The 21634-nt window shown below is 42.3% G+C and overlaps 1 protein-coding gene across 1 annotated transcript; it reads left to right on the top strand.

The window, feature by feature from the left end:
* The first annotated feature begins 1099 nt into the window (after positions 1-1099).
* LOC149298389 (importin-9-like) lies at positions 1100-21370 on the top strand. The gene is made up of 25 exons (XM_089487526.1): positions 1100-1247; positions 1486-1547; positions 1924-2010; positions 2098-2299; positions 3166-3254; positions 4171-4257; positions 5570-5689; positions 6029-6129; positions 6303-6361; positions 7035-7183; positions 8419-8517; positions 8817-8923; positions 10223-10362; positions 10493-10652; positions 10743-10969; positions 11072-11220; positions 17132-17260; positions 17424-17699; positions 17827-17993; positions 18208-18341; positions 19388-19516; positions 20702-20704; positions 20770-20859; positions 21076-21152; positions 21260-21370. Exons 1-25 carry the CDS (start codon positions 1100-1102, stop codon positions 21368-21370), a joined length of 3102 nt encoding a protein of 1033 aa, XP_089343652.1.
* Positions 21371-21634: the final 264 nt, after the last annotated feature.

A 21634-nucleotide genomic window follows, 5' to 3' on the forward strand; every position in this document is an offset into this window, starting at 1 on the left:
GCAATGGGAGAGCTTTTAGAGCTCTTCTATCCTCAAGTGAACCTGTCCTGGATGTCAGCACTGACACCCACCAAAAGGGAATGTCTGATCTCGTGATCAGGCATTCCTTATGTGACGGTGTTTACATATGATGGGTCCGCAGGAATGCTGGCTTCTACCGACAAGGGGGAGTCCAGGTGTCAATAGACAGCCTGATCTCATGTGTTGTGGCAGGGAGATGTCCCTGCCTCTGCAACAAACCCAGAAGATACCTTTTTAATGAGCTTCTTGGTTCAGGGTTTAAGAACGTACCGGTACGCCCTAAGGGGACTGAATGGGTTAAACATGCATGCGATAGGGATAAAGCTATCCTGAATTTAAGACAAGAACGAGGACCAACTATGGTCTGAGTCTTTACATCAGACTAGATTGGCCGAATGGTGAAATAACATTTATTTATATAGGGCCAGCTGTAGAGCTGTTACAATAGGGGACAGTGGAATTACTTAACAAAGACAATTTAGATTTATAAATACACAATGGTATGGAAAGAGAAGGGGGGCCCAGCTCTTGCAAGCTTACAGTCTATTATAATATTTTTTATCCTCTAAGGATTTTGTATGTGCATGTAGTGTAAATATTAGGGTTATGCAGGGGGTAAATATATAGATTTTTTAATATGGGATTCTGACGAGTTTAGTGGCTTTAGGCACTATATTACCATTGTGTACAAACCAACCTCAAGTTGGATGACACAAGCAGAAATGCCGAGACACGAAACAACCGGTGGCAGACTGCTCCTGAAATGTAGTTACGGCCAATTTAATGTCGGTCCTATTGGACCACGACTATTTAAATAAATCCGCCACCGCCAGACCGCCGCCACAAGCACTGAGAGGATTTCACCCATAAGCCAATGCGACACTCACGCCCCTTTACCCATTCTGGAACTACGCTACTTGCGTAGGCACGCCCCCTCATCTTGCGTGCGACCCTTGGCGGGCGGTATTGGCGGTCAGTGTTGCTTCTTGTGCTGCTTTCTGTCAAGTGTCTAGTTTCCGGTCGGGAACTCGTGGTCTTTTTTTTTTTTTTTTTTTTTTGGAACCTGTCTGCCGGTGCTATGGCGCAGGTTAGCACTCCTGTTTTTCCAGCTGTTCAGGCAGGATTAAGGGAGGCCTTGTTGGAAACACTGAGTGGCATTCTGTCCCCAGGACATGAGGTGCGAGCGGCAGCAGAGGAACAGCTGAAAGTGTTAGAAGTGACAGAGGGTAAGCGACAAGGATCGGTATATCGGAACTAGGTAAAGAATTCGGCGAGAACTCATTGTAGCTTTATCAATGAGCCCACGTTACGTTGAGTTGAGGCAAAGGCACTAATGCTGTCTGAGATCAATGTGTTGTGGTGCCTATGTAGTCATTTTTGCTTTATCTCCCTTTCCTATTGAATTTCCTTTCCATTTGATTCGTTTCCCTTCCCCTAACAACCATGATCCTTCTGATAACACAGATTTTGGGGTGCACCTGGCAGAGCTGACCGTTGACCCACAGGGTGCCCTGGCTATAAGACAGGTAAGACCGGCTTCATTACTTAGTCTTTGATTTGGGATGCATGTGGGTGCATTGTGTTACGCGTGTGGTTTACAATCCTCGCTTTGAAATAGAAGGATGCCAAAGCCTGTTTTTATACCACAATTCTAGTAACGCAACCAAGCAGACTTGAGTGAACAGCATTTTAAATAGTGGTCTTATCACCATAGCAACTAAGCCAAATTCTTCAGTCATGCCATTGGTTGTTTCATCGATTAGAACTCTTTCAACCAGAATACCTATTTATACTAAACACCCACTAAGCATTACTTGACAATTCTTTGTATGTATGAATGTCCGGATCAGCAGGCTACTTTTCATTGTGTTTTTTTTTTTTTTTTGTGCTTTTTGTCCCCAGCTGGCATCGGTAGTTTTAAAGCAATATGTCGAGAATCACTGGTGCTCTCAGTCGGAGAGATTCAGATTACCAGAGACCACAGAAAGGGTATGTCATCTGTGGGATTGATATTTGAATGAGTTGGATAAGCACTCTAAATGTACTACATTTAAAAAAAAAAAAAAATTTCTGCAGGCGAAAGCTGCCATTCGCCAGCTTCTTCCTCGTGGCTTGCGGGAGTCAATTAGCAAGGTACGTTCCAGTGTGGCATATGCTGTGTCTGCCATTGCCCACTGGGACTGGCCTGAAGCATGGCCAGGACTCTTCAATCTTCTTATGGAGATGCTGGTGAGCGGGGAAGTAAATGCCGTACATGGGGCAATGAGAGTTCTAACAGGTGAGTTTTGTTTAATGCTTTGTTCATCCACCAATGTTTGTTTTTGTGAAACACTTAGAATGCGTACACATTTGGCATCATGGATGAATTTTAGCCCATACTGTTATTTTTGTTAGGAGGGTATTGTGATGGTCCATCCTGATGTAGTTGGATGGCGTTGTTCAATGTTTATAACATGGAGGGGATCCCTCCTGCAACGTCCGCTGACCCATTGTATTCTCCAAACAACATACTCTTTCAAGTTGTGAATCTGATATTAACAGGTAGAGAATCCTAACCTGCAAAAAAATTAAAAGAAAAATAAAAAGCTTTAAAGTTCTACTGTGTGGATTTAAATTCTGTAAAATCTTCGTGAAGCACTATACTGACAGCAGGATGAATTTTTTTTTTATTTTTTTTTTTTTGTTCAAACTCAAATCCACACAGCAGAACTTAAATGCTTTTTCTTTTATTTTGTGCAGGTTAGGATTCTCTACCTGTTAATATTAGATTTACAACTTGAAAGATGTATCCATGGTTTATTCCAAATGTCATTTATCCAGATGGGAGCAGTGAAGCAAACCTGGGTTGTCTCATTGATATGTGAAATATACGATGTTTGAGAATGAGGGTTAGAAATTATTATGGTTGCTGCTAGGGCCTTAAGGAGAGTATATTACCTGGTACCTGAAGATAAGTAACAAGATGCACTCATTTTTAAGTTGTGAGCTTTTTTTTTTTGTTTATAGAAATGTAGATATGGCAAGTAAGAAAATGTTTACCTATGAAGCCTCAACGCATTTTATTAATTGTATACCAAATGGCATCAAATTCTTATATTGTGATCCTTTTTTTTTTGTTGTGTTTTTTATTTTATTTTTTTGAAGAATTTACAAGAGAAGTCACCGATACGCAGATGCCTCTTGTTGCCCCTGTCATTCTTCCAGAGATGTATAAGATCTTTACCATGAATGAGGTATGTTGCGTGTTAGATCCTCTTAAAGAAAGATACTTAATAAAGTATCTTAATAAAGATCTGTCACTTTCTCAAATCCTACATTTTCCAGTACACTGGATTTGTGTGTCTGTGTTCCTTGCCGCTGCTCATGTCGCCCATTTGTAATGCTGCTCTCTGTGCTGCTTCCCGTCCCCTCTGAAATGCTTCTTGATGAACCCGGTCTCCCTGGGGCAAGCTGTCTTTTACTTTTAACGCTATAACACATATGGAATGCACTTTGCATTAATTTGACCCAGGAAGACTAGGTATCATATGTGTGGTGGCAAATTCCCTTCTGCAAATAAAGTTTTTGTAGTGCAATGTTTGATTTTATATTAATTGCACTTCAACTTCTTGCACTGTTACAGAATAATGTACATTAAGGTACTTTGTTAGTACAATATTCAGATCTTGCTCTATAAAAGTGTAAAAAACTGCAGCTCCCCGGTTTTTCCATGGTTCGACGATTCTTGCCAATAAATGGTTGCACATAAGACGTCTTGTTAGAGGGACTGTTGGATCATGTGTTGGGTCAAACACCTCCCCTGCCAGAAGAAAATCAGGGTGGCAGGGCAGGCTAAGGGACAAATGCATTGGGGGTTCTGAAGAATTTGCAAGGGGGGCACCACATAAATGTCTCGGCTATCATATGCATTAGAGAGTGTTCCTTTAATATTACCAATATTGATTCCAAAGGTCCGTTCTGCATCACACTGATTGTGAAGGGGAGAGGAATACAGACTGAAAATAGTACTGCATGTTAATGTTTAAGTGGCTTAAGCATTGATGGCAGCTGAGATATATTTATACACGCAATCCTTTATAGGCTCCCCCTTGGCGCTTGCCTGTTGAAAGCAGTCAAGTCTAATGTATTTACCTGTTTTTTGTTTTGCAGTTGTATGGAATTCGAACTCGTGCCCGTGCTGTGGAAATTTTTACTACTTGTGCTCATATGGTGTGCACCATGGAGGAATTGGAGAAGGTTAGTACTCCTCGACAGCAGAAACAAAAAACTTAAATTATTCTTTTGTCACTTAGTATTCATTAGGCATGTGTTATAAATGTAAATATATGCAAATTCATATACAGTTCTTTAGATATTGCACTTAGAATTTTGACATGTCAATTGTTATGGGGATAAATTTGCTGTAAATGCCTCCATACAGTCACATTTGCCATATTGAAAGGTAGTATGCCCTTCAAATATGGCGATTCCTGCTGTTGTAAATTTGCACAGCTGCTGAATGCCTCCCGCCAGCGCGATCACAAGTGCCATGTTAAAAGCCGCGCCTTTCTAAGCATGTCTTTTGCAGGATGGTGGCCCCCTTCTGCTGGCCAGAATCATAATGGGTCTCTCCAGACCATCCCAAGACCTCTGATCTCCCCTAGCAGGCTGATTATACTGCCATCAGAAATGCAGCGCAATAGAGCATTGTGCATATATAAAATTTAAAAATGGTTAATAAGAATGTAATAATAAAAAAAAATAAAAAAATAAATACACCAGTGATGTCTCCATGACATCATCAGAGAAACCATCCAGTTACAAGAACATGTAAAATAAATAAAAAAAAAATAAAAATTAAAATTGGACCAAAAAAAATGTAAAAATGCCTCATGCCCCTACTGCCACAAATATACATTAAAAAATAAGAACCCTTTTTTAACCAAAAGTCCGTAAATAAGAAAAAAAAGTGTAGAATGTAAGGGGGTGCTTTACACCCTTATAAAAGCAATACACTATTTATTTATTGCGCTATAATATTTCTAAACTTAGAAATACCCTATACTATCTAAAGATAGTACTTCTTGTCCCAGAAAAAAACAATATATAACTTTGTGTGGGTTCAGTAAATGAGAAGAAAAAAAAGTACAGCTAAACACAAACTCACAAAATTGGATAAACAGTCTGGTCAAAGGGTTTAAATGAAAAAGAAATGCCTTGCTTTATACCTTAATTGTTTAGAATGGTGTGGTTTGTTGAACGGGTTTTCTTTAGCTATACAGCTAACCAACGGGTACTTGTTTTATGAATATTGTTCCCCCATCCTTAACTTGTTTCCCAAAGATATGAATCTGTAGCTGAATTCAACAGTAAATGCGAAATGAGTAAATCTTGTGATATTTTGTTCCGTTAACATAACATGACGGTACTTGATCAGTACCAGCGAGTATCATCCATTCTGAATTGCTTCTCCCTATTCTTAAATGATATTTCTCTTCTTCTTCTATGACTGTACAATTAGAAAATAAATGTTGCATTCTGGTGATGTGTTTTTGTTTATACCACCCAGGGTGTTGCACATGCTTTGATCTTCCCAGTGGTGCAGCAGTTCACAGATGCATTTGTCCAAGCTCTACAGATGCCAGATGGCCCTACATCGGACAGTGGCCTGAAGATGGAAGTCCTCAAGGTATTTACAGACTGGGTGATGGCATACAGACCGGGTGATGGCATACAGACTTTAAAACGTATTCATTGTTGTGGATGCAGAATCCTTCTGTTTCATTAACTTACTGGCGACTAATTCTTATTAGTAATTATTTTGGGTCGGTCGTTTCAAGCCAAATCTTGCTTTGGTACGCATCAAATGTACACGTATACCTGCATTTCTCGGGTCTTGAGAAAATACATCTTATCATTATTGATCACACAGGGAATAAACCTATTGGGCCAGTTACAAATTACATTACTTATTTCAACTATAAAAAGCTGATAATTTAACAGTTCTTACCTCTGTTTTGTGTCGCAGGCGATCACTGCTCTGGTTAAGAATTTTCCAAAACAAATGGTATCCTCAATGCAGCAGATACTACCCATTGTATGGAACACACTGACGGAGAGTGCATCTTTATATCCTTTTTTTTTTTTTTTTTTAAACCAAGGTCTCGCTAGCGATTCTCTATTTTAATTACGGTGTGATCCAGGAATATTTGGCAAACGCTGATAAATAATTACATTTTTATATTATAAAGAATTCGAATTCTGCTTCATTGTATGGTTTTTCTTAGCTGTTTTGTCTCCACCTATGTGAGAACAGAAGTAAATGGCACAGAGGATTTGGAGGATCCTGTGGATTCTGATGGTGAGCTCTATCTGTTCTATAAGCACCAACTGTAAAAATGCATTGCATAGTAAGTCATGGATGCTAGTTGTCATTTTGTCTTATAATTTTTCTTCCGTTTCACCTAGTAAGTGGGAAGATCTGACAAGTTGTGCAGATAGATTAGAATGTCATTGCAAGTAGTTTGTCGCTTAGTATCTGTGCTGCAAAGTGGTCTTTCAAATTTGCCCCGTTCAGACTTGAGTCCTGCGTAGGAAAGCCAGAAAAAGACTTGCTAAAGTATTCATTTATTTATTCTGCAGTCTACGTAACAAATGTAAAGCTTTCAGTACTGCTAACTACAGTGCTTATATGACTGGACACTGGGATTCAAACAGACTGCATTTGGCGATCTGTATTCACAGATCCACTGAAATTGTTTTCCACTAATTATCATCCTGCGTATTTCAAGCATTCCCGTCCAGTGACCTAATTTTATGCAGTCATTACAAAAAATACCTGGCTTTATACAAACTATTAGGGCCAGTTTTGTATCCAATAATAGTTCCTTCAAGGACTTGTGTTAAAAAGTAGAACCTCTCTCTTATGCCACTTTGAAAAGGCAAATATAGACTAACGGGCTCCAAAAACAACTTGACGGGATGTAAATGTACATGTGATAATAAAGGTCTTATGTGTATCTCTCTCAATACAGGAGAAGTATTGGGTTTTGAGAACCTGATATTTAGTATTTTTGAGTTTGTCCACACACTATTGGAAAACAAGTTTAAAGCCACCGTCAAGAAAGCGCTCCCTGAATTGATCTACTACATTATACTATACATGCAGATCACAGATGAGCAGGTAAGAATGTAAAAATTAACCTTTAGCAAACAGAAGTTATGAATAATGCATAATAGATCAGACAATTTTTTTGTTTTCAAATTTCATTTTCTGCTTTTTTTTTTTTTTTTTTAAAACCCTGCAAGATAAATGTAAGCTTCACATAAATGCTTCCAATACAAATCAATTTTAAGGTTTATCTGTAAAATACATTTTAGAACAGACATTTGCATCTTTTTGTTGATTTGTAATTCCAAATTATAGTTCATCTCTAAGCAATAATGTCCTAGTGGAAATAATCCCGACTCCCATCTGAGATGTAGTTATGGCTTAGGGCACAGAAAAATTACCCCTTGGTTCCTTTTTAATCTGTACATTTGAAATTTGCTCTCCAAATGCTCTTCCCCAAGGACTCATACACAAGATTTACACTTTATCTGAGCACAATATACACAGAGAACTTCTCCATGGGGCTGTACAGTGTAGGTGTGTATATATAAATTACACACACACACCGTTCAAAAGTTTGGGGTCATGGAAAACAAGGACATTTCTTGCTATGCTAACACAACGTCCCATTGGAACACCGGGGTCATGGTTGCTAATGAAGATTTTCAGCTGTTTCGAGCTACAGTGATCATTTGCAACATTATGTTGTATACATTATATTTCTAAACCATTGATTGTCATTTTAATGACAGTTTACTTTTGTTTCAAAAGCAAGGACATTTCTAAGTAACCCCAAACTTTTGAATGGTAGCATGTTATGTGTATACTATATTGACAAAAGTAATGGGACACACCTCTTAAAAATGGGTCGCATGAGTTCAGTGAATTCAAGCGTGGTACTATGATAGGATGCCATCTTTACAATAAGTTAGTTTTAGCTTAAATTTCATTCATGTTTGCTATACTATTCTACAAGTAATATATATTAAATTATTTGATTTGGATTTCTGTATCATTCCATCACATAAAATGTGTTGGAAAAAAGAAGTAGCCTTAATGAGGTGAAAGTAGCCCAAGTGTTTCCTCCAAAATGACAATAGTCTTTAGCATGCATATGTCTTAACAATGAATTCAATGCATTGTTAAATTAATATGTATTTTATATTTTTTACATGTCTGATATAGTATATGAAAACGGCAATGATTATGTTCTATTCCTATATGACTGCAACAAGTTTGCTTGTAAGGATAAATAGGAGGGTCCGTATGTATATACATTGTGTTTATTAACTTTTTTTTTTTATTAGATAAAGGTCTGGACTGCAAATCCCCAGCAGTTTGTTGAGGATGAAGATGATGACACATTTTCATACTCTGTCCGTATTGCAGCTTTGGATCTGCTCCTGGTATGTCAATGCCAAATTCCTTTCCCAGTACCTTCAAATACAAAAAAAATCTTCGTGCATATTTGCTTAGCTTTTTTTTTTTTTTTTTAATGGTGAAGCATTTAGGTTGGGTGACACAGGTTGGTTGGAAGTGTTTTGGGAAGTGTAGATATTCTCAGCAGCTACATTCTTATATTTGGACATACATACTTTTTCATTTGGAAACATTTATTTATTTATTTTTGCATTAATTATGCTAAGCAAAGAAGCTTGTTCTTGTTAGTTATTTGGACTTTTTATCACCTGCCAATTGTTTTTAGGCTGTTTCCAGTGAGTTCCAAAATGAAAGCGCCGCTGCACTGGCTGCTGCAGCAACCCGCCACTTCCACGAGGCAGAGCAAAACAAGAGCCAGAACGGAGAACATTGGTAAATTAATTGGTAGACTGTCGCTCCACTCTACCACTACACCAGTACACCTATACATTATAGTGTCCATGCTGCCCATTACAACAAGGGCTACTAAAATCTGCCAGCCTTCACTGTTGCTGATCAATCTGATACACAATGTTTATGGCATTAAGAGTGACAGGGGATATCCTGTCCTTCGATGAGCTTCCAGGTGACGTCAGCAGTGACGCAACCCGGAAGGGAATGCCCGATCGCGCGATCGGGCATTTAAAAATGTAACAGCTTTCCGGCTTTTCAGCTTCTGCTGTCAGGGGAGAGTCCAGGCTGTCAAACGCCTGGTCTCCCGGTACGTCCGTAGGGGATTCTTGGGATGCGTTTTTTTTTGTTTTTTTAGACGTAACCACTCTGTAAAATATGTTAAACATATGTACATTTTGCTTAATGGCAATTTAGACTCCTTGGCCCTTTTATCTACATGGGGAAAATGTATGGGCCAATGTTTCAAAGATTTGTAATATTTGAGTGGAATTGGGCAAAATGCACAAAGGTTTCTAAGATTGTGAATCAAACACTTCTAAGGCCTCTGAACTTTTTGAACGACTTACCGGCTGTAAAATTACTTCAGATGTAAATACTAGCAGTAGTTTGAGGAGGTTATTAGAAAAAAGAGACTGTTGGATCCTACTAAACATCATGTTGGATGCGGTGACTTGACCTTGATTGGTCACCTTAGTCTTAATTGGTGTGTACTGTAGCTCTGACTTGATCACTGAAATGTCATTGTTGGTTCTTCATATAAGCAGGGCCGGCCCGACAATGGAGCCGAGTGGGGCAACCGCTCCAGGCGGCACTTTTGAAGCCCTTTTTTTTTTTTTTTTTTTAAAGCGAAAGAGAGAGAAAGGGGGCGCCGAGTGGTTTTCGCTTACCAAGCTGTCAGTACCCGCTCGGCGCCCCTCTTTCTCCTCTACGGCGAGTCTCCCTGTTCGGTCTTGGTGCCGGCTTGTAATGCTGAGTGCTGGAAGATTACCTAATTTCCGGCGCTCAGCATTACAAGCCGGCACCGAGACCGAGCAGGGAGACTCGCCGCAGGACTGCTGAAAGGTAAGTACAAGGAGGGGGGGGGTAAGGGTAGATAATGGGGGGGGGGGCGGCAGGGACGGAGGGAGAGAGGGTAGATAAGGGAGGGGGGGGGCGGCATTTTAAAATTCGCCCCAGGTGGCATTTTGCCTTGGGCCGGCCCTGCATATAAGCCTTTAAAAATAGGCTAGAATTGCTAGACTTTGCAGAATATGCTTAACCCAGCTGATCTCTATACAGGTGGAAGATACATGAAGCATGCATGCTGGCCCTAGGGTCTGTGAAGTCTGTGCTTACAGAGGGGGTGCAATCAGGACAAGTTCAGTTTGATATGTCTGGGTTCCTGACTGGTATCATACTCTCGGATCTCAACACATCAGGTGAGAGCTTTCCCAGATTATCTTGTGTCTATTCTATCATGTGTACAGAAGGAGTTACAGGGTTGTGATGCGGTTTCTGTTTTGTCTTAAAGTAGTTGAATGGCTTGTCATGTTCTGTATCTCTTCTCAGTATCTCCTTTTCTGTTGGGCCGATCTCTCTGGGCTGCAAGTAGATTTACAGCAGCTATGTCACCCGAACTCATCCAGCAATTCCTTCAGGCCACTGTGAGTGGTCTGCATGAGAACCAACCTCCTTCTGTGCGCATCTCCGCTGTCAGGGCCATTTGGGGGTAAGTACTTTCCCAATCTTTATCATCACACTTCTGCTTCTGTCTTTTTTTTTTTTTTTTACTTTTCTTAATTTAATTTGTGTTTGTCAGGTACTGCGATCAACTTAAAACGTCAGAGAGCACACATGTGCTGCAGCCCTACTTGCCAAGTATGGTGGATGGCCTCATAACACTCGCAGCCCAATTCACTTCTGAGGTGTTAAATTTAGTAATGGAGACTCTGTGTATCGTGTGCAGTGTAGATCCGCTCTTTACTGCTAAGGCAGAGCCCAAGATTTGTCCCTTCGCCATTGCCATCTTCCTCAAATACAGTAACGGTGAGAATGAGCGGGGTGGATGTTTTCTGCAGAAAAATGGGAAAGTGATTGGGGGTAGTTTTCGTTGCTTTGTTTGTGACTTGCGTTTTTCTGACATCTTAGATCCTGTAGTAGCCTCATTGGCTCAAGACATCTTTAAAGAGTTGGCCCAGATAGAGGGTTGCCAAACTGCAATGCAGATGAGGCTTATACCTACAGTGGTTAGCATCATGCAGGCCCCTTCTGACAAGATCCCAACAGGTCTGTGTGCGGTAAGTAACTGAAATGGCCGAAAAACGACATGCTGTAGATTCAATTCGAATAAATAGAATAATTTTAAACTCTTTAATGGCCTCTAGCGCACATACATACTTTTTTTTACCCAGGCCTTAGTGGGATGGGTTTTTGAAGCCTAAGTGTTTCACTTTTTTATTATATGCGGTCATGCGCACAAACGCTGAGACAAAGCATTTTCTTTTGCATTATCTCCTGGTAGCAGGCTTCATGGTTGAACCATATGGACTTCTGTCTGTGCTAACTTTTAAGACAAAAACCCGCAATTAATGACAAAAGTGTAGCCACATGGTCCTAAAGTTTTTCAAAAATTGTCTATCTCCTTTTGTATCTTGCTGAAAAAAATCACTTCAAGTGTATAGTTATTGATCTCAAGGATTGGCAATTACCCATATCACAATACCCACATGTTGATCAGGAAAACCATCTGAAATTTCCTTGCCATTCCAGGTGGCACATGAGAAGAAGGCTCCGCCTACCAGGTAGAACAGGAAATACTATTAAAAAAGGAGACCTCCCCCTTCCTCCCCAGTGTTGTTTCCTGCCCACCTCAGGTAGTGGTTAGGCTGAAGCTTACCTCTACTTCCTTTTTTTATTTTCTCGGAGCCCCGGGGGGGCGTCCTTGTTGATACCCGGCAGAGGTCCCGTGTGGATCCAGGGTTCGTGCGGCAGCCTCGGATTGCAACTCCGCGTTTATCGCGGCAACGCACACGAGGCTCAGCCCTCGTTCGGCTCTGCCCACAGCCAAGAGGGCTCACTGGGGTGTGTATCCTCGGGCTCCGGTTCACTCCGTCCCGGGGAATCCTCAGAGTGTGGCACGGCAGGAGGAGATCTCTAACCGGCTGTGCCGGTTTCTCGGCACACGTTCATATCTCCAATCGGCTTCACTTCCGGTGCAGCGACCCGGGGTCACGAGAGGTCAATTGGCTGGGAATTTCCGGATGTGAGGTTTCCGGTCCTGGGCACCTAAATGCCTCTGTATAAAACGCCAGAATGGGTAAGATCTTTCCTTGCTCTTCGTTTCTGTGCTGTAGTATTGCATCTACTTCTCTGCTATTGTGCCTGAGGATTATTTACTGCCATTTCAAGTAGGTGTTGCCCTCTTGGCTTGGAAGAAGTTTTACGTTGCCTATGCCATTGTTTTCTGCGGTTACAGCTTGTGTTTTTTCTCCTCAGTCATGTCAGATAAAAATCAGGATATCCCTCCTGAAGCCTCCCCACATAGGAAATCTGTGGGAAAGACGAAACACAAAGCCTGCTCATCCTGCAAAAAGACCCTGCATGACCCTTCGGCCGAAACGTGCAACTCCTGCTCTCGGCCTAAAGAAGTTTCCACGACGGAATTTACCTCCTGGTTGAAGGGGGAACTTCAGTCTACTTTTGACTGTTTTCGAGCCATGGCAAGCTCCTCTCAGGCACCTGTACCCCAGCAACAACCTTACCAGCAGGGTCCACCAAATTATCTCCCAGATAACCCGGAAGATTATTCAGCTCCTTTTTCTGAATATGACTACCAGTCGAATGACCCACAGTCTTCTGATAAGGACGGGGAGATTAAAGAAGAAACCTTTTTCTTTCCAGTCGAAGAAACAGGGAAACTCATCTCTGCAGTCAGATCTACTCTGAATCTACAGGATGACATACCAGTTGCAAAACCAGATCCTTTTCAGGGTCACTCTAGGAAACCGCAGACCTTTCCAGTCCACTATTCACTTTCTGCCATTATCACGGAGCAGTGGAAATATCCTGACAGGAGATTCTTCACATCCTCCAGAACCAAGAAGCTTTTTCCTTTCTATAATAAGAATTCTGAGGCCTGGGAAGTCCCGAAAGTCGAAACCGCAGTAGCCAAGGCCACGAAAAAAACAGCCATTCTGTTGGAGGACGCATCCCATTTCAAAGACCCCATGGACCGGAGGGTTGAGAATGCCGCCAAAAGGTCTTTTGAAGCAGCAGCGGCGAACTTTCGTCCAGCTATTGCTATGGCGTCAACTTCTAGAGCCATTAAAATCTGTCTCCAACAGGCGGTGGAAGACCTTGCGCTTTCAGCGGTTTCTAGGCAAGCTCTCTGGCTTAAGTCGTGGTCTGCAGATAATGCCTCTAAACACAAGCTGTGCAGCATTCCGTTCCAGGGGAGCCACCTCTTCGGCAGCGATCTCGACACGATCCTAGAATCCACCTCAGAGGAAAGGACCACCTCGTTTCAGGTCGAATTATTACAGAGCTCCAAGAGACAGAGAGTCCTACAGGCCCTCAACCTCCAATCAAGACTACCAGTCCTTTCGGGGTAAACCCTACGCAAGAGGAAGATTCCAGAGATGAAGAGGCAGGGGCGGTAAAGCAGGAAGGTTCTGACGCCAGCAGGCTTCAGGTAGGGGGCAGGTTGACTGGTTTCATTCATGCCTGGGAAGAGATCACCTCAGACCCCTGGGTCCTTCGCATCATCGAACAAGGCTATGCTCTGGAGCTTACACACCTACCTGCCCGGAAAATCCTGCTGTCCATGCCCCCTGCAGATCTTTGGAAAAGATCGGGTTTCTTCTCCACGCTCAACAACTTAATTCACGAAAGCCATCCGGGAAATTCAGGCTAATAATCAACCTACAGGTGGTGAACACCTGTATAAGATACAACAGGTTCCGGATGGAATCCCTGAAGTCCGCCACAGAGATCATTTCTTCGGGGGACTTCACCATAGACCTGCGGGATGCCTATTTACATGTTCCCATCAGAAGAGACCACCAAAGATTCCTCAGTCTGGCTGTTCCATTACCTCAAGGTATTCGACATTTTCAGTTTCGGGCTCTTCCTTTTGGAATTGCTTCAGCACCTCGGATCTTCACGAAGCTCATGTCGGTGGTCGTGGCCTTTCTGAGGCAAAAAGGCATAAAGGTGGTCCCATATCTGGACGATTGGCTCCTCGTAGCGGCCTCAGCAACTCTGCTCCAGTCCCATCTCAGGACCCTCCACAACCTAGGATGGCTAGTAAACAGACTCAAGTCACAGTTGCTTCCAAACAGACGTCGTACCTTTCTGGGAATGATCCTCTATTCACACGTACAGAAGACGTTTCTCCCTCGGGACTAGATCCTAAGATTGAGGGAATTCACACACGCGGTTCTAGCGAACAAGTCAGTGTCCATCAGAGCCATCATGATGACCTCCTCCATCTCAGCAGTTCCCTGGGCTCTTGCTCACGCAAGACCTCTTCAACAGTTCCTGCTGGATCACTGGGATCGCTCCAGGATGTCCTTTCGCAAGAAGGTCTGACTTTCTCCCTTCGTTCGGGAGTCACTCCGATGGTGGCTGACAGCCAAGAATCTTTCACAGGGGCTCTCTTGGGAGACGAGAGACTGGGTGGTAATTTCCACCGACGCCAGTTTGAGAGGCTGGGGTGCTGTTATGGGAAGCAATATTACCCAGGGAACTTGGTCTCCTCGGGAATCAGACCTGCACATCAATTTTCTAGAACTGTTAGTGGTCTGGAGGGCTCTAAGGTTCTGGTCTACAATCCTGCGACACAAGTCCATCAGGATCCTTTCAGACAACGTCACTGTTGTGGCCTATCTTTCCAAACAAGGTGGCACCAGAAGCAGGCACCTGCAGACCCTGACCCCTCAGATCTAACGATGGGCGGAGTTCAGTCACTGCACTCTCTCCGCGGTTCATCTCAAGGGTTCACTGAATCAGGAGGCAGATTACCTCAGCAGGAACTTCCGGGAGAATGGTCCTTAAACAAAAGGGTCTTCGCCTTCATCACAAAGAAATGGGGTACTCCTCAGATAGACCTGATGGCCATGCACCTAAACAAACAGGTAAAGGAGTTTTTTTTCTCTCTCTCCCCAGTCGGCCGTCCCCGAGCCCTTGAAGCACTCGCAGACCTGGGACTTCGATCTCGCGTATGTTTTTCCTCCGCTTCCCCTTATCTCCAGAGTGCTCCGGAAGAGTTGGGAAAACCCTCAAAGTGTCATCCTGGTTGTTCCTTTCTGGCCTCAAAGAATCTGGTTTTCGTACCTTACCAACCTGGCCGTAGACGAGCCCATGCTTCTTCCTCAGGTGAAGGATATTCTCGTTCAAGGCCCTGTTCTCCACCCAGATCCCTCCTGGCTCAACCTCTCAGCATGGCTTCTGAAAGGGAGATCATGACCTCAAGGGGATTAACTTCATCAGTAGTGGAAACAATTCTCTCCAGCCGCAAGAAAACTACGGCTGCTAAATACCAGAAGGTTTGGGAAACGTTCGTCACCTGGTGCAATGGGCACGAAGTATCCTCTCCATCCATCCGTGAGGTGCTGCGCTTTTTACAAGACGGCTTTGATATAAGGGGTTACAACCTGCTACTATCAAGGTCCAGATCTCAGCTCTCAGCAACTTCTTGGACTCCAATCTGGCTTCCCATCCCTGGATCTCCAGATTTTTTTAAGGTGATGTGCAGACTTCGCCCTAGGCTCCGTCTGTCGGTTCCACCTTGGGACCTTAACCTCGTGTTGCACCAACTCACCGCGTCTCCTTTTGAGCCTCTAGAGGATACCTCTCTAAAGCTGCTCACCTACAAGGTTGTCCTTCTAGTAGCCCTCACTTCCGCTAGGAGGGTGAGTGAGCTCCAGGCTCTCTCCAGAGTGGAACCTTTTCTCAGGATTCTGCCGGACTGCATTATCCTCAGTTTACCACCAGAGTTTCTCCCTAAAGTAGTCTCACCTTTCCATTCGGATCAGGAGATCGTCTTACCTACTTTATGTCCGGATCCCAAGAATCCCATGGAGCTGGAACTCCACTCGCTAGACCTGCGGAGGTGTATCCTGTCTTATCTCTCGCGTCCGTCTGCCTGGAAGAAATCCAACGCTCTCTTCCTGTCCTTTGGGGGGACCAGCAAGTGCAGAGCAGTGTCCAGGGCTTCCATAAGCCGCTGGCTTAAGGACGCAATCACCTTATATTACATCTCAGGAAGAGTACCTCCCTCCGGCCTGAAGGCACACTCGACCAGATCCGTCTCGACTTCCTGGGCCGAACTCTCCGGGGTGAATCCGTCTCTCATTTGCAAGGCAGCGACCTGGAGGTCGATTCATACGTTCGTAAGGCACTACAGGATGAATCTTCATCTCTCTGAGTCTCAATTTGGTCGTCGTGACCTGCAGACTAGAATACTTCCCTCCCTATCTCGCTAATTCTTCTCATGTGCCACTTGGAATGGCAAGGAAAGTGAGAATTCTTACCTGGGAATTCCTTTTCCTTGTCCATTTCCAAGGTGGCACACTTTTACTCCCACCCATTAAATTTACTTTTGCTTGTCCTTCTTTTTAACCACACTGGGGAGGAAGGGGGAGGTCTCCTTTTTTTTTTTTTATAGTATTTCCTGCCCTACCTGGTAGGCGGAGCCTTCTTATGTGCCACCTTGGAAATGGACAAGGAAAAGGAATTCTCACTTTCCCTTTTGAAGTGTTAGTCTTGTAAACATTTTTGTTGCAGCGATCTCGTACATGTGGCTCTACACTCCGAACGCAGCTGATAAAAAAAAATAAAAAATAAATAAAAATGGTTTCCATTAATCCCTTCTATAAATTGTCACTCAACAAGCATATAAGCACATGTTTTGGAGCGCTGCTGAAATGCCTGATGTGCAAAGCAAGCAGCAGTCCAGCGCTTAATATTTCACCAGGAGTTTTTAGAGAATTCAAACAATCTTCTTTTAAACTGTATAAATTCCCCTGCACGCATATTACTCTTAAAAATGGCTGATAAAATCAGTCATTTTATGTGTTCAACTGCTACATAGGTGCGTTCTTCTTCACAAGACTAACTGCACACCTAGATGTCTGTTGGTTTAGTAAGGTAAAAAGGTTAATGCAAACATGTTCTTTTCATCACTGATTCATTGATGCTCTTCCCTAGACTGCCATTGACATTTTGACCACAGTTGTGAGAAACACAAAGCCGCCGCTGTCCGAATTACTTATTTGCCAAGCTTTCCCAGCTGTGGCTCAGTGTACTCTTCGCACAGATGACAACGCAATAATGCAGGTACGCTTTCATCTTCATGAGCTTTGATTACCTGGAAATAGGCCAACAGATTTCTTTGCATTGCACATCATAGTTGTAGGCAGATAATTTATGGCAAACTATGGTACTCCCTATACATTAGTAGTGATACTTGCTTATGTATGTACCTGCATTGTGTGTTTAGAACGGCGGAGAGTGTTTGCGTGCTTATGTGTCAGTGGCGCTGGAACAGATTGCTCAATGGCGGGACGATCAGGGACATACAGGACTCTGGTATGTGATGCAAGTAGTCGGCCAACTGTTGGATCCTCGCACATCTGAATTCACTGCAGCCTTTGTTGGGCGTCTTGTGTCGACTCTCATAGCCAAGGCTGGTCGTGAGCTTGGGGACAATCTGGACCAGATACTGAGGGCCATCCTTAGCAAAATGCAGCAGGCAGAGACGCTCAGTGTCATGCAGGTGGGTGCTGGAAGTCAAGTTATGTTTGGTTAGTTAGAGATGGGAAAGCAAATAAGGTAGTATATATTTTTAGGTTTGCTTTTCTACAGTTTTTTTCCTAATGGTTATTATTATGGTCTCTCCTCAGTCATTGATCATGGTGTTTGCACACCTTGCACATTCACAACTGGAGCCCTTACTTGACTTCCTTTGTAGCCTCCCTGGCCCCACTGGGAAACCTGCCCTTGAATTTGTAATGTCAGAGTGGATGGGGCGTCAGCACTTGTTCTATGGGCAATATGAAGGCAAAGTAAGGTGAGACATCTCCGTGAGGTTGGAAGAGAGAGGGTGAACTCATTTGAGGTTTTTGGGAATGGTGGGGTGGAGGTCATAGCTGGAATATATTTATAAATAGTGAAAAGCAACTGCCAATGACAATGTATGATTCACCCAAGGTCAATCATGTATTGAACAGATAAATGCCGATTATGCTTGCTTTTGGTAATGTGGTTCATTCTTACCCCACCAGCTCTGTGGCATTGTGTAAGATTCTGCAGTACGGGATCACAATGGATGACAAGAGGCTTCAAGATATAAAGGTGAAAGGGGACGAAATATTTAACATGGAGGAGGGAATCCGCACCAGGTCAAAATCTGCCAAAAGTAAGTACTCGTTTCAGAATAAAAAAGGGATGAAATTATGTGGTTTTTTTTAACGATTTTATTTTCTGTATACAGACGCATACATTTATTTATTTATTTATTTATTTTGATTGGAATGGACTGTAGTGTCAGCTCTGTACCGGGAAAGCTTAGTTATAAGATCTCCCCTGGTAGTTATAGTAGTGTTACCTGCTAACCTTTTTATCTTTGTCTTGTATTATAGAGTTTAGGTGGTTACCGTCACCTGCATGTTTCAATCCTAGTGTCTGGAATAAAAGTACATATCAAATGGTTTCTTTTAACCCTTTCATGGCTAGGGGTTTTAACACATTTTTACCATGTTTTATCCAGTGTATACGTATGGTTTTATTTTTCAAGGACGGGTAGGACTTTCTTTTTGATAACAAGAGAAAATTTGAAGAAATTTAGTATTCAACATGCATAGGCCTTTTTTGTGTGTGTTTTTTGGAGGTTCAACTTTCGTAAAGCAAGTTTCACCAAAGCTCTCGTCCAAGGAAGAATTTTAAATTGAGTAACTTCTAAAACAATAACCCAGTCTGAAAAACAAAAGGACAAACGCCTAGTAGAATTTATAAATGCTAATAGGTAAGGCAACAGATTGCCCTTAAAAAGTATCTTCTTTCAGAATCACTGAAATGCATGGCTTAGTGCAGGGATGGGCAGATCCAGTCCTTGAGGAATTGTGTATTTTCATTATTTATTATTTGTTAAACATGTCTGTTCACTCTGGGACATGCTAAATTGTGGTATGTTTGCAGTCCTAGAGGTCTGGAGTTGTGCACCATTGGTTTGGTGAATAAAAGCTCTCCACTGGGTGGCACTGTTGAACTTAATTGCATTAAATTAGTTCATAAGGCTTATACTACAGTGTATTTTACAAAAATCGTGCAATACTGCACCATACATCAATTGACGTATAATAAATATTTTAAGTTTAGTTTACAAAATGTATTCGACATGGCTTAACATGGCTATGAATGTGCTGTTTGTGCTCTCCTCTCGAGTGTTTTCTGTTTAATTTTTAGATCCAGAATGTTGGACCAGTATACCTCTTCTTATTAAGATTTACAAGCTAATAATTAACGAGTTGTCTAGTATTATGGAAGCAAACGTCTCCCGCAATACGGAGGAGGAGTGGGTTCAGGGTAACGGGGGTAAGTATTACAGCTACAACAATAGGTGAATCACAATACCGAGAGTGTTCATAGTAGGTTTTTAAGGGGAGAGGGGACTTGTGGGTATGAGGGCTGTGTTGACCGGGGGGGGGGGGGGCGCGCCACAATGCTCGGTGTTGATGTAGGGTAGGCTTGCAGAGGATCGATCAGTTATGTCACTGCCTTATGTAAATGTTGCACGGTTATATGGCTGTAAACCATGGCTTTTAGAGTTTATGGCATGGCTGAAATCAAATCTTCAACAAACATTTACAGATATTCGCCATGATGTTCAGCCCTCGAAGTTAAGCGTGTGTCCAGTTAAACGTAAATATGTAGACTTGTCTGAAACTTCCTCTGACTTCTTGTTTTAAGAGGTGAAGGACAGGTCATCTTCTGAGGGACAAGTTACAGAAGATTTAGCTGTATTTGTTATGGGGCATACTTCTAAATAAATTCAGGCTGTTACATTTCCTATCCCACCACAACTTCTGGGTTCTTCCCCAGTCTGTGGACATTAGAAAATGCAGAAGCTTCTCTCAGATCTTAAGAGACTAAAACTTATGGCATGGCTTATGCACCAAGAGACTTCCAAGGTGTAAACTTCTGCTATCAGGTTCATTTATTTTTGGGGTCTGACACAAGAACCTTAAGTGAAACATTTAACCAAGGCTAATGGTGATCTCTCTTTATTTTTTCATACCTGCTTGGGACCTGAATCTGGTGTTAGAAAACAACCCTCCCTTTTACACTTCTAGAAGATTGCTGTCTCAAGCTACTTACCCAAAAGGTCTCCTTTGTGCTAAGCGAGTAGGAGAACTTTAGGCTTTGTCATGCAAAGGCCCCATATCTTCGTTTCCACCAAGACAAAGTTGTTCTGAGAACATTATCAAATTTAGAACCAAGTTTGCTTTTATCAATATCCATCAGGAGATTATTCTTTCCACCTTCTGTCCAACTCCTGTTTCACTTTTGGTAGTAAAGTTTTAGTCCTTAGACCTGAGATGTTGTCTTCTGATCTACCTGGATAGATCTGCCAGTTTCTGTAGGTTGGATAACCCTTTCAAAGGCCTCTTTCAAGATGCATTAAAGATATGATCAAACTGTCTTATGTGTTGGTCTTCCTACTCCAGATCCTGTCCTGCCCAAAGGTTTCAGGATAAAAAACCCTTTGGTATGCCACAGCTGGTAGTAAGAAAATGTTGTCTTTTCTGTCTGCCATTTTATTTACATAATCCATGGTTTCATTACAGATAACACCAACGATATGTGGGAGGATGATGACGATGATGAAGGTTTAGCAGGGCAGCTGCTGTCTGATATCCTTTCCAGCAATAAATATGGTAAATAAACTTCTAATGCAAATGAATCATTTGGCAGTATAGATTAGATAGTTGACTGTATTGCAATAAAACAAGTTAGTATTCTGTTGTCTACAATACCAGTGTGTAAATCTAAGTTGTTTTTTTTTTTACTTCCATTGGAAATGCATAATATTATCTGCTATTAGCCACACAGCTCTATCCTTTCAAAATCTTTTATTGTTCTGTCTCTTTAAGATGATGACTATTATGAAGATGATGAAGAAGATGACCCTGATGTCTTGAAGGATCCTCTCTACCAGATTGATTTGCAGGTGAGGATTCTAAAGTGGTCTTTTTCAGTTCTACATTTCATATTTGCAAAAAAAATTTCTTCATAAAGCTGCTCACGTTTTTGCACTGTTTTTGTTTCTGTTTTTAGAATTATTTGACAGAGTTTCTCCAGCAGTTTGCTCAACAATCGTGCTTCTCTGCATTCTCTCAGCATCTTAATGACCATGAACGGCGCATCCTCCAGTCAATTGGGATATGAAACTGCATACTTATCTAAAACTATTTAAATCCCTGTTAAAAACACGCAGCCTAAACATGTGACCTGTATCATCAGCCTGTTTTGTGGGCTCTTCTGAGACGCTTTGCAGAAGCCGGTGGAGCCTGCGACCGTGGGTTCTAATATCTCTTCACCGCCGATGGAACCCAATGCATTGCGCCTAGCATTGGACTCATGATCGTTGAGTGTGTAGCACTGGTTCGTGAAATATCTCCACTAAGCTAGCATGATGGGACATTGCCGACG

This window comes from Sceloporus occidentalis, unplaced genomic scaffold, assembly GCF_023333645.1.
Source record: "Sceloporus occidentalis isolate IW3139 unplaced genomic scaffold, rSceOcc1.0.p SCAF_33, whole genome shotgun sequence".
In the NCBI taxonomy this organism is placed as follows: Eukaryota; Metazoa; Chordata; class Lepidosauria; order Squamata; family Phrynosomatidae; genus Sceloporus; species Sceloporus occidentalis.